This window comes from Cherax quadricarinatus, chromosome 41, assembly GCF_038502225.1.
Source record: "Cherax quadricarinatus isolate ZL_2023a chromosome 41, ASM3850222v1, whole genome shotgun sequence".
NCBI lineage: Eukaryota > Metazoa > Arthropoda > Malacostraca > Decapoda > Parastacidae > Cherax > Cherax quadricarinatus.
Window position 1 is genome coordinate 17,104,098 of NC_091332.1, and position 13,926 is coordinate 17,118,023.

General features: G+C 37.5%; 1 protein-coding gene across 1 annotated transcript in view; it reads right to left on the reverse strand.

Annotated features, from left to right (window-relative positions):
• Window positions 1-6,065: 6,065 nt before the first annotated feature.
• LOC128695916 (uncharacterized) overlaps window positions 6,066-13,926 on the reverse strand; it is a 221,786-nt gene continuing 213,925 nt past the window's right edge. Inside the window, exon 3 of the mRNA XM_053786869.2 lies at window positions 6,066-6,716. Coding sequence (XP_053642844.1) covers window positions 6,505-6,716 — 212 coding nt within the window. The 3' untranslated portion in view covers window positions 6,066-6,504. The remainder of the gene's footprint in view (window positions 6,717-13,926) is intronic.

Genomic DNA, 13,926 nt, shown 5'->3' on the forward strand with positions numbered 1-13,926 from the left:
CAGGACTCAAGTCCGGCCTGCCGGTTTCCCTGAACCCCTTCATAAATGTTACTTTGCTCACACTCCAACAGCACGTCAAGTATTAAAAACCATTTGTCTCCATTCACTCCTATCAAACACGCTCACGCATGCCTGCTGGAAGTCCAAGCCCCTCGCACACAAAACCTCCTTTACCCCCTCCCTCCAACCTTTCCTAGGCTGACCCCTACTCCGCCTTCCTTCCACTACAGACTGATACACTCTTGAAGTCATTCTGTTTCGCTCCATTCTCTCTACATGTCCGAACCACCTCAACAACCCTTCCTCAGCCCTCTGGACAACAGTTTTAGTAATCCCGCACCTCCTCCTAATTCCAAACTACGAATTCTCTGCATTATATTCACACCACACATTGTCCTCAGACATGGCATTTCCACTGCCTCCAGCCTTCTCCTCGCTGCAACATTCATCACCCATGCTTCACACCCATATAAGAGCGTTGGTAAAACTATACTCTCATACATTCTCCTCTTTGCCTCCAAGGACAAAGTTCTTTGTCTCCACAGACTCCTAAGTGCACCACTCACCCTTTTCCCCTCATCAATTCTAAGATTCACCTCATCTTTCATAGACCCATCCGCTGACACGTCCACTCCCAAATATCTGAATACATTCACCTCCTCCATACTCTCTCCCTCCAATCTGATATCCAATCTTTCATCACCTAATCTTTTTGTTATACTCATAACCTTACTCTTTCATGTATTTACTTTTAATTTCCTTCTTTTGCATACCCTACCAAATTTATCCACCAATCTCTGCAACTTCTCTTCAGAATCTCCCAAGAGCACAGTGTCATCAGCAAAGAGCAACTGTGACATCTCCCACTTTATGTGTGATTCTTTATCTTTTAACTCCACGCCTCTTGCCAAGACCCTCGCATTTACTTCTCTTACAACCCCATCTATAAATATATTAAACAACCACGGTGACATCACACATCCTTGTCTAAGGCCTACTTTTACTGGGAAATAATTTCCCTCTTTCCTACATACTCTAACTTGAGCCTCACTATCCTCGTAAAAACTCTTCATTGCTTTCAGTAACCTACCTCCTATACCATACATTTGCAACATCGCCCCCCTATCCACCCTGTCATATGCCTTTTCCAAATCCATAAATGCCACAAAGACCTCTTTAGCCTTATCTAAATACTGTTCACTTATATGTTTCACTGTGAACACCTGGTCCACACACCCCCTACCTTTCCTAAAGCCTCCTTCTTCATCTGCTATCCTATTCTCATTCTTACTCTTAATTCTTTCAATAATAACTCTACCATACACTTTACCAGGTATACTCAACAGACTTATCCCCCTATAACTTCTGCACTCTCTTTTGTCCCCTTTGCCTTTATACAAAGGAACTATGCATGCTCTCTGCCAATCCCTAGGTACCTTACCCTCATCCATACATTTATTAAATAATTTCACCAATCACTCCAAAACTATATCCCCACCTGCTTTTAACATTTCTATCTTTATCCCATCAATCTCGGCTGCCTTACCCCCTTTCATTTTACCTACTGCCTCACGAACTTCCCCCACACTCACAACTGGCTCTTCCTCACTCCTACAAGATGTTATTCCTCCTTGCCCTATACATGAAATCACAGCTTCCCTATCTTCATCAACATTCAACAATTCCTCAAAATATTCCCTCCATCTTCCCAATACCTCTAACTCTCCATTTAATAACTCTCCTCTCCTATTTTTAACTGACAAATCCATTTGTTCTCTAGGCTTCCTTAACTTGTTAATCTCCAAAACTTTTTCTTATTTTCAACAAAATTTGTTGATAACATCTCACCCACTCTCTCATTTGCTCTCTTTTTACATTGCTTCACCACTCTCTTAACCTCTCTCTTTTTCTCCATATACTCTTCCCTCCTTGCATCACTTCTACTTTGTAAAAACTTCTCATATGCTAACTTTTTCTCCCTTACTACTCTCTTTACATCATCATTCCACCAATCGCTCCTCTTTCCTCCCGCACCCACTTTCCTGTAACCACAAACTTCTGCTGAACACTCTAACATTACATTTTTAAACCTACCCCATACATCTTCGACCCCATTGCCTATGCTTTCATTAGCCCATCTATCCTCCAATAGCTGTTTATATCTTACCCTAACTGCCTCCTCTTTTAGTTTATAAACCTTCACCTCTCTCTTCCCTGATGCTTCTATTCTCCTTGTATCCCATCTACCTTTTACTCTCAGTGTAGCTACAACTAGAAAGTGATCTGATATATCTGTGGCCCCTCTGTAAACATGTACATCCTGAAGTCTACTCAACAGTCTTTTATCTACCAATACATAATCCAACAAACTACTGTCATTTCGCCCTACATCATATCTTGTATACTTATTTATCCTCTTTTTCCTAAAATATGTATTACCTGTAACTAAACTCCTTTCTATACAAAGTTCAATCAAAGGGCTCCCATTATCATTTACACCTGGCACCCCAAACTTACCTACCACACCCTCTCTAAAAGTTTCTCCTACTTTAGCATTCAGGTCCCCTACCACAATTACTCTCTCACTTGGTTCGAAGGCTCCTATACATTCACTTAACATCTCCCAAAATCTCTCTCTCTCCTCTACATTCCTCTCTTCTCCAGGTGCATACACGCTTATTATGACCCACTTCTCGCATCCAACCTTTACTTTAATCCACATAATTCTTGAATTTACACATTCATATTCTCTTTTCTTCTTCCATAACTGATCCTTCAACATTACTGCTACCCCTTCCTTTGCTCTAACTCTCTCAGATACTCCAGATTTAATCCCATTTATTTCCCCCCACCGAAACTCCCCTACCCCCTTCAGCTTTGTTTCGCTTAGGGCCAGGACATCCAAGTTCTTTTCATTCATAACATCAGCAATCATCTGTTTCTTGTCATCCGCACAACATCCACGCACATTCAAGCATCCCAGTTTTATAAAGTTTTTCTTCTTCTCTTTTTTAGTAAATGTCTACAGGAGAAGGGGTCACTAGCCCATTGCTCCCGGCATTGTAAATTATAATTAATTTACAATGTACATATTATTAATGATATAATTACAAGGCAAAATAATTTTATCTCCATGAGTAACTAGTCAGCATTTACTGTAATCAGTGTAATTTTGTATTCTCTTATGCTCATGATGAGAGAAGATAACCTGTTCTTCAGTTTCTTGTAAATTTTATATCAGCATTGCACACCTAGATGATAGAAAAGCTGATTCGTAGATGGGTTAGTAGAGAGATTAGTAATATTTTCAACATTCTGATATTGTTATAGTTCACTTAAGCATTACGGAAGAAATTCATTAAATAAAAGCCATAAAATAAAGAACGGGGCTTCTAGGAGGATTAAAACTACATGGAGTTAACTATATAGCATTTATTTACATGCAAGTAAATAATCGAGATAGAAAGAAAACATCATCATTTATACTTGAAACTTGAACGACATTATATTACAGTTTTACAGGGGATGGTGTTCCTCACTTGGTATTATTCATCTGTTATGAAAATATTATCCTCCAATACAAAATATTATTTCACAAGATAGACTCCAAACATGATAATGAACAAGTCTAACAGAAATGGCACAAGTTCGCACCGAGGTCTGGTCTCTCTGGCTCACAGGTGGTGGTCGCGGAGGGTAGACGGCAACGGCGGCGGCGGCCTCAATCTGTGACACCGGATGCTGCTGCTGCTGCTGCTCCTCCTCCTCCTCCTTCTACTCCTCCTCCTACCCCGCCGTCGCCTGCATCTACTACTGCTGCCGCTGCCGCCTTCTCACGCTGTACCACGGGACGCAAATCTCAGACGGAGTAAAGCTTGTTTCATCGTCGCCCGTCACCGGATCCTTGCCCTGAAATCTTTTTTTTTTATGTATTTTTAGGTTTTATGATTACATAGTGTTGAGGTATCTCAGTCTATTTTACACGGAGATGCGATGCTGAAGATGCGCCACAGCTCGTAATATTTGTGGCTGTGGTTCGAGGCCCCCCGAGTAGGGTTCGAGCTCGGTTCGAGAGCTGTCAGCAACTGGTGTATATGTACACTGATTCATTCAGCTGCAGATGACCCGTTGAGCCAAATATTTCTACGTTCGGAGAACTCGAGACATACGCGCTGGAAGCCCACGCTGAGGACCCCGAGTAACTTCCACATTCAGTGGAGCTGCCAGCGCGATTCGCATAGATTGTTTAGGTTCTGGGGTTAGGCCAGTGCTTCCTACGACTAGCAGAAAGCCCAAGCACCTATGGGCTGGTCCTGTGTCCTAGTATATACATACATACACCTAGGGACACTGGCTGATATTAGAGTGAAACTATATTCTCAAGCCTAGATCACTCGTCTATAATTCGTTGCACAGAATGTCTTTCATAATTAATGATAAGAAACAATTGAGTCACGCAATTATTCGTATGACAATAAATTTGACATATATTTTGACGGATCATTTAGAGGGATGAATGAAAATGCAGATATTGGCTACGTATATGAACTACACGGGGCCACACTGAACTACAACTCAGTGGTAATTTGTGCGATGTAGCAAGAGCTTTCGTTATCCTTAACAGATCTTAATATTTACTGCTAGACGGCCCATTATTGCGTTAATTTACCATAGGAAATTTGTTTCTGGGCCGGCAGTCCACGGTGACTGCCGTAGTAAGAGAGCCAGCCGGGCCCAACACCATCACCAGTGGCTGGGTACACTACTACAAGTAGATGAATCCATTAGCCAATACCGCTACTAGCGAGCCTCAGCGTTATTTGCTGGTCCAGCAGCACTAGCCGGGCATATCACTAGCCAAGCCTACCCTCAAGACTTCATGTGACTCCACCTAATCCAAAATTAAAAGTTCGGACCTGATCTGGCTCGGCCTGACCTGACCAAACATTGTCTAGACTGACTTGAACTGACCTCTCACACATAACTTGGCACAACACGAACCCGCACTTGACTCTCACTTGTATCACTTGCATCACAAAATTAAAAATAAACATCACATTTCACTTGTCGAATGTTCAGCTATAACTATACAAATTTCGACCCCCAGAAACAATCAGTAACCAAACGAACGAATGACTTATATATACATTATATATATATATATATATATATATATATATATATATATATATATATATATATATATATATATATATATATATATATATATATATATATAATACATATATATATATATATATAAATATATATATATATATAATACATATATATATATATATATATATATATATATATATATATATATATATATATATATATATATATATATATATGTATGTATGTATATATATTTATATATATATATATATATATATATATATATATATATATATATATATATATATATATATATATATATATATATATATATATATATATGTACGTATATATATATATATATATATATATATATATATATATATATATATATATATATATATATATATATATTCTACAGTAATTTGTTTTTTAACAATTAACAATTAATCGGTTTTAAATCTACATCTATCTGAAAAGGCTGCTGATTCTGGCGGTTTTTATTTTTTTATGTAGGGTTTATACTCTAATATCTAGAGCGAAGGTAAGAGGTCTACAGGACGGTAAGAAGACTACGGGGAGGTAACTATGCCAGCCTGGCATAGGAGACAGGCAGGACAGGCAGGGACGCCGCCAGTGAAGGTGCTTGGCTGGAGCCAACTTGTGTTTACCTCACACCAACCACTGCACACCAAATATCCGGCGATAGTCTAGGCAAATTATATAAAAACAATATCAACTATACGCGTTTTCTATGTATATATATATATATATATATATATATATATATATATATATATATATATATATATATATATATATATATATATATATATATATATATATATATGTATATATATATATATATATATATATATATATATATATATATATATATATATATATATACATATATATATATATATATTTAAATATTTTTTTTCATCGATGAATCCGATAAAAAACGGAGGGAAAGATACAGTATGGACTAACTGATGAAGCGAACCCACTTGTAGCCGCAACAAGAGACTGGTTGGTGGTGGGGTGCGTGTTCATGTCTTGGAAGTTTGACTGACTATTGGTGCCTCCACTACCAGCTAACATGGGGTAAGATAAGGGGTGGAAAGGCGGGTGTGGGAGGGGAAGAAGGTGGTGGAGACGCTGAGCAAACAACACCAGCAGTAGAAGCAACAGCAGCAGCAATAGGAAAGGTGGTGACGGTGGTGGTGGTGGGAAGACAAGGAGAAGAAATCGGTAACAATGGAAATCAGGAAAAGGTGTCAAATGGCATGTTGAAAACTACAAACAGAAAGAGAAGTAATGGGTGTGAGAAGACGGGAGAGGGAAGGGGAGAGGAGGAGGAGCAGCAGCAGCAGATGAAGGGGGCTAGTAGACCCCCCTGAGGACGGCAGCAATGGCAGCGAGGGGGAGAACAGCCGTGGCAGCAGTGTGCAGTGAGGCGGTGTTGCAGCCGTCGACCTTGCAAGCACAGACCCAGGTGCGTGTGTTGTAACCGCTCTTGTAGTAGCAGGTTTTCTCCGTGTCCGCGTTCTCCTGGTAGCCACACGCCCGGTGCACCCGGTTCTCTGATGGGTGCTCTGAAACACACACTCAGGTCAGTTAAAAGGATTCTGAATAAATATAACATTTTTAAGAATGAAAAAAGTTTATCCTCACGTCAGGGGTGAAGAGATTATTATATTAAAAATAAGCGCTAAACCGTATGGGTTATACAGAGGGGTGAACGGATGTCATCTGTGACCATACAGGCACAACTATTTGATAATTAACAGTTTTAACGATGCTATTAACGATCCACTGAGCAGATCATCACACGAGCAACACCCATGTCTGCTGATTGTCACTAAAAATTAACAACACCTACGCTCGTTCAGAAACACTTTGGTAGGGTTTAAAGGGATCAACAAAAAATAAATTTCTTTTCTAAGCATCAATATATATTAAATTTTCTAAGCATGAGTATATAACAACTTTTCTGAGCATCAATAGATAATAACTTTTCTAAGCACGAGCACATAATATCTTTTGTAAGTATCAATATATAATAACCTATAACCAATTTCACTCACAGTGACTCACTGTGTACCTGGAATGTATATATTTCTTCGTTCTTCTCTTTGTACATAGTATAAATTTTGATTTTTTTTTTTAAATATTAAGTATGGGTTTTTTATATCTATGCCAGGATCTCTAACACCTGAAATGAGTCGGAAAGTGCTATGCGATTCTTCGTTTCTAAATAGGGTGGAAAACCTAGCTCCAGTAAGCCAGTTTAAACGCGGATATATAACATAGTGACTATTAGGCACGATTTAGTAACTCACACCTTCGTCACCCTCGAGACCTCATCCACAGATTAAAGACTTCAGCATCAGAATTAAAAAAAAAAGGTCACCCCTCTCCCTTTACCAGAATTCTCACTGACTTGGCCATTGATCTGCTATACCGATCATTTTTGAAATGGACTGTCCTTCACCCTTCCAAAATGATATATTTCTTATTAAAGGATACATTAAATTAAACTGTATTTTCTTTAATTCTTTCTATAGAAAGAAATTCGATATGGCAACGGGTTTCCATGTGAGATAGTTGTGCTGCCAGAGCGGTTAGTTCATTGTGCACTCCCATGCTCATCCTGTGAGCGGTAGAGCAAAAAAAGGATTACAGAAGTCACAATGGGTCTTTGTCAGACCCCACTGAGAACTTTTGCATCACTAGAAAGAAATATTAGACATTTCGTATTTTACAGTTGCTTCATATAGTTGTTATACACAGTACAGTAAGGCACACAATCTTAAATCTTTATTATCGTATGCCACGAAAAACGTAAGAGCAGTGATAACTGATATTTACACAAAACACCTAGAAACGTAATGTTTCTCTGATATTATCCCTACATCTGGCACCTAGCTACGATACATAAACAACGTACTTATCACTTCCAAGCGTTTCAACACTGAAGAGTTCCACAGTGAACTCAGTATGGTAAATTCGTTGATCCATTTAACATTGAAGAAGAAAAATGAAAGATCCCCTTCTCTTCCTTGATGACTGTCTCGTAAAACACGACCATTTACTCATGTTTACATACAAAAAAATCAATCACCAAAATGATCTCATGCACTTCTAATACACGATGCCAAGACCAAGGCTTCTTCCTCCGAGCTTACGGATTTGCAGCAACGAGTATCTTGAGGAAGAATGCCTTTCCATTTGTGACATTCCCTCTTTTCTCAGATTCCCCCTCAATTTCGTTTTCACTTGCAGGTAAAGAGCCCATCACATTACATAAAACTCCATGTAAAGCACTGATAAAACGCATAATTCTTCCCACTGATCAAATGATGGTCCACATCACACCTACTTTCCAGAAATTTAATACCGACGTCTTAGTAATAATCTTCAAAGCCACCGAGATATTCAAGATATCATGTATCAGAACCACCACGGACTTAAAGCACAGCCAGCCTCCTGAATCCTTGTGCAGGGTGCGATAAGTAGTACGTGGGCGAAACTGAATTTGATCTTGAACTCAGATTTCAGAAACCGAAATATGCATGCAAAATTCATAATGCAACTAACGCATGAGCTATAGAGACAAACACACACACCTCATGGCTTGGAACAAATCCAAACTCATCTTAACGAAAGACAATGGCGTCAGAAGGAAGTGCCTGGATGCTGCAGCCATTAGAATACTAAACACCATCGAAAAGAATCAAGATGCTTTCATACTAGCAAAATATTTTACACACCTACTGCTTTATCTTTCCCACTCAAGACCCTGCTCACATGAGGCCACCTGTGACCTCCTGGTTCCCCTACTTCGCTGCATGTGTCATATGTAACCTTTAGCTTCACCTCTTCATTTCACCTCCCCACTTCACTTTAAGTAGGTTTTAGGTTTTGTTGTAGACTTGAAGCTCAGTCATAAGCGAAACATCGACTGAAATAAAGGTTTGATCTGTATTATATGTCTTAATACCCATGAGTTTTAAAATATAATTAAGTCAGAGGCTGCAAAATCATTGATACTCAGCACCAGTAAGCCAGGAGTTGCTTAATCACACATACTCAGGTCAAGTAAGCCAGCGGATTTTTAATGAAAGAAGATCATTATGTTTACATTAGCCCTAAATTTCACAAGTAGCGCAGTTCAATATTTATTATACAGGAGTCAACAAAAGAAGCCCAGTTCGCTACTTGTAGTACAATCTGGCAACACTTGTGTAGCATAAGCTCATTTCATTATTATTATTATTATAATCAAGGGGGAAGCCCTAAACCCGGAGGATTATACAGCGCCTGGGGGGGGGGGGGTGGATGTGGAAGGCATTCAGGCTTAATTCGGGGAACTGGAGCACAGATCCAATTCCCTAAATCAAGAGCCCCTCACGAACATCAAGGAACCTTCCTTGAGGGGTAAGCTCATTTCAGCACAGGTGAAAATGCACCTTTAATTAATTAATGCCCCTGGTGCAGTAGACAGGCTTTAAACCTAACATACCAACGGTAGAGAGAAACAGTGTAAAATTCCGACACAATGGAAACAAAGGCATAAATGCAATCTAATAAAATCCTCTAATGACAACTTTTCGCCTACGCAGTCGACTTTTTCCAAGTGACTGATACTGGCTTACCAATACTTGTTGCAGTGACCTGAGAGCTTAAGGAAAATATACCTGCCGATTCAGTGCCGAGATAAGTTAAATGTATTTACAAATCATGGTAAATAAATACTTGGCCTAACATTTTAATGAATATATAAACTGTACATAATAACGATATTATGCACATATAAGGTTAGAATTAATAAAAAGTAGTTGTTATAACACTTTTATGTCGTTGAAAAAGTAATTCTGATTATGAATAGTAATCTTAGAGGCTGATGATCCAGTATATCCCATAAAAAACTTAAAGTGTTATTTTAAATTTACATCCTTGCTGGGTTATCTCTGAGGATGAAAGGTGTAAAATACTGACACGAAGGAAAAATTAAACTCAAATGCAGTGTAATGCAATCTTTTGTTGACTACGTTTCGCCCACACAGTGAGCTTTATCAAGTTATAAACATAGTCATTAAAGTGCATTATACAACATTTGTGTTTAATTTTTCTAGCTCCTCTCCACTATGTGGTTCATAACATTCAATTTATTAATAGGTAACTACTCCTGGGTAACAGGGGCAGCAGGTGTTAAATATACTCATTAATCTCAATCTTAGGAATTTACACATTATTTCACAGTGCTGCTTGCAGTAAATATGTTTACGCCTCCGATAAATGCCTTTATTTGCATAAAATATTCTTAAAATATGAAACCAAAGAATGCACTATTAATATAAACTAGGAAAATCTCTATATACTTAAAAATGACACTCATCTGGTGAGGAAAATATCGCCGTATTTCACGGTATTGAAGGACCTGGGTTCTAACCCGAGACAAATGGAAGCGTTGGGTATATTTCCTGACACTTGTTGCCCGTGTTCATCTAGCAGTATATAGTTGTTTTTTATTTAGTGTTAATTCATAATTTTAAACTTTTACAATGACTTACATAGAAAATTATTTAGAATTTGACCAAAGATAATCCCGTAAATGTATGGAGTGTGACTTATTTCCAGCTTGGTCCTCGAGTTACACATTTATTTTTTATATAGGTATTTAGAGATGCCGTTGTATTCTCTTCCCTTAGTGATAATAATAAAAATAAATAAAAAATAAATACATAAACAATTTATGCACATTTTAATAACAAAAGAAATATATTAATAGTATTAGGAATCACTTTCTCTCTGCAGCTTCAGTCATTATATTCTTTGACTCTTTTCTTAAATTGTTGTATATTTAGACTGGCTTGGACATAATAAGAGTCTACTTTGCCTGTTACAAATGAGTGTTCACTTCCTCTAGTACCACAATGGCATATGTTCCTAACCTTTATAAAATTTGCTCTATGATACCCTGGACACTGAAAGAAATAACCGAGTTTCACCTGCTCTACTATCTGACAGTTACAGTAGGTCACTGAACTGCATCTTCGAATGCCCACTTCCTCTCTACTCTCACAGAAAGCTAGACCTGACATTAAATTAATGATTATAAAATTAAAATCAGCTACTCTGGTACGCTGATGTTTAGTGGACTGCATGAGATTAGGGTTGCTGGGAACAACAAATATAATTGGTATTAGCACTTACCATTTAATTCCTGGAAGACAATGCTGATGGAACGCACCCTAACCTAACCCCTGGCAGCTAGAATTTACGATGGCCAACACAAAAACTACTGTTCATTATGGGTAATCGTCACTTAGCTACGGTGCGTTGTTGAGAAGGATTCATTGAAGTCCTCTACTTTCGTACTCCACATGCAATTCTTGCCGTCCCGCAAATTTCCTGTCCCAGTTCTTCAGCAGGAACGTGTCAACAATTTCTAAATTACTAAATGAGGCCGATACACCCCATTAGGCCTCCAAGAACCCCTGCTTACTAGCAGAATTTCCCACTACAACCAGTGTTCACAAACTGCAGATGGCGTCTCCCCGGCGTCCCTACTGGCTGTTCCACCCCCCCCCCCCCATTTCACTTAAAATTTCTCGAAGGGTCCAAACAGCATCATATTTTATTACACAATTATTACATTATTCTTTTAAATGTTCTACATTTAGGAAATTATGTAAAAAAATTTCCACATGTATGTTTCTAGCACTGCCCACTGGCCACGTGTGAAGGGTCTTCCACTACCCTTGAGTCCATCAGAGATAAGACCATCCACACCCACATACGCTGCCCTGTGTGGAATCAGAGGTGAGCAACCTAGTTATCAGGAAATGGGATGTCAGGTTTCCTGGACTGGATTCAACTAATGACTTGATTGGATAACTAACTGATAAGTCATAACCCCACATACATCCTTTATTCTACACACCATTCTTAGTAGAGAACTGATGAAGCCACTGTGTGGCGAAACGTTTCCTCAATAAAGATACCCAAGTGTTGCACACCAGTGTAACTTATCAACTTGTCAGTTTTCTGAACCATTTATCTATAAAATTTTCAACACACCATTAACAATAGATTAACATTAGATCTACTATAAACTACAAAAGAAAAAATCTTTAATATATAATATATTATTAGAACCAATTTGGTAAATGCGGCGCTGCTGGTGAAGATAACGTGCTGCGAGATATGAGAAAGGAGAGAAAAAAGAACACATGCAGGATGCACTGTCACAAGATGTGTGAGAAGAAACTACAGACATGCGTCAAGGAAAAGGATCCAGAGCAAAATATCACACTGAACACCTCGCAGTTGGCGCATATCAACCGTATCACCAATAAGTAAGCCAAGAAAACTCCTCTCAGGGAAGTAAACAAGAGTCCTTCAGAACACTATACACAACATTTATCATAACTTTAGTGAAGTATGAAGGACCATCACTGATCTAAGTTCTATAAATAAAAAAAAAAAAGGCACAATACCGTGACTGGAACGATACACAAATAACCCACACATGAAAGAGAGAAGCTTACGACGACGTTTCGGTCCGACTTGGACAATTTACAAAGTCACACTAACCAGAAGGTTAGTGTGACTCTGTAAATGGTCCAAGTCGGACCGAAACGTCGTCGTAAGCTTCTCTCTTTTATGTGCGGGTTATTTGAGTATCTTAGTTCTATGATTGTGCTGCAGAAGTCTGCAAGCACATTCGTTCTGGAGCTCAGAAAAATGCACACTGAAGCTAATCCAAGTGTCTTAGGAAGAAGAACAAGGAAAGACATTACCATGATAGGTAGAAACTGTTTGACATTAAAGGGACGGTAACAAAAGAATATAGATGGCAGCTAAAAAATCAGAGGAGTCATAGGCATATGAGGAAATACTTGTTAAAAACTCAGGATATATATATATATATATATATATATATATATATATATATATATATATATATATATATATTTATATATATGTATATGTCGTGCCGAATATGTAAAACTGGTAAATTAGCAAGAATTCATTTAAAATTAAGTCCTTTCTAAAATTTTCTTTTATAAGTTTAAAGATATATTTTTTTCATTAATGTTGATGTAAAAATTTATAATTTTGCACCAAAAGGAACTTAGAAAACTTACCTAACCTTATTATAACAAGCGCAATTTATTTTAGCCTAACCCAGCAAAAAATATATTTTAGATTTGTTTACAATAATTTAATACTAAACAAACACAATGAAACATATTTTTTTCGTTAGGTTCAGAAAGATTTTGGCGAAATTATTGCATACACAAATTTTCACTTGTCCTATATGGCAAGATGAGCGTTGCTATTTAAGCCAAGATCGCAAGTTCTGCCTATTCGGCACGACATATATATATATATACATATATATATATATATATATATATATATATATACATATATATATATATATATATATATATATATATATATATATGTATATATATGTCGTGCCGAATAAGCAGAACTTGCGATATTGGCTTAAATAGCAACGCTCATCTTGCCATGTAGGACAAGTGAAAATTTGTGTATGCAATAATTTCGCCAAAATCATTCTGAACCTAACGAAAAAAATATATTTCATTGTGTTTGTTTAGTATTAAATTACTGTAAACAAATCTAAAATATATTTAGTTGGGTTAGGCTAAAATAAATTGCTCTTTTTATAACAAGGTTAGGTAAGTTTTCTAAGTTCCTTTTGGTGCAAAATTAAAAAAAATTACATTAACATTAATGAAAAATATATATCTTTAAACATATAAG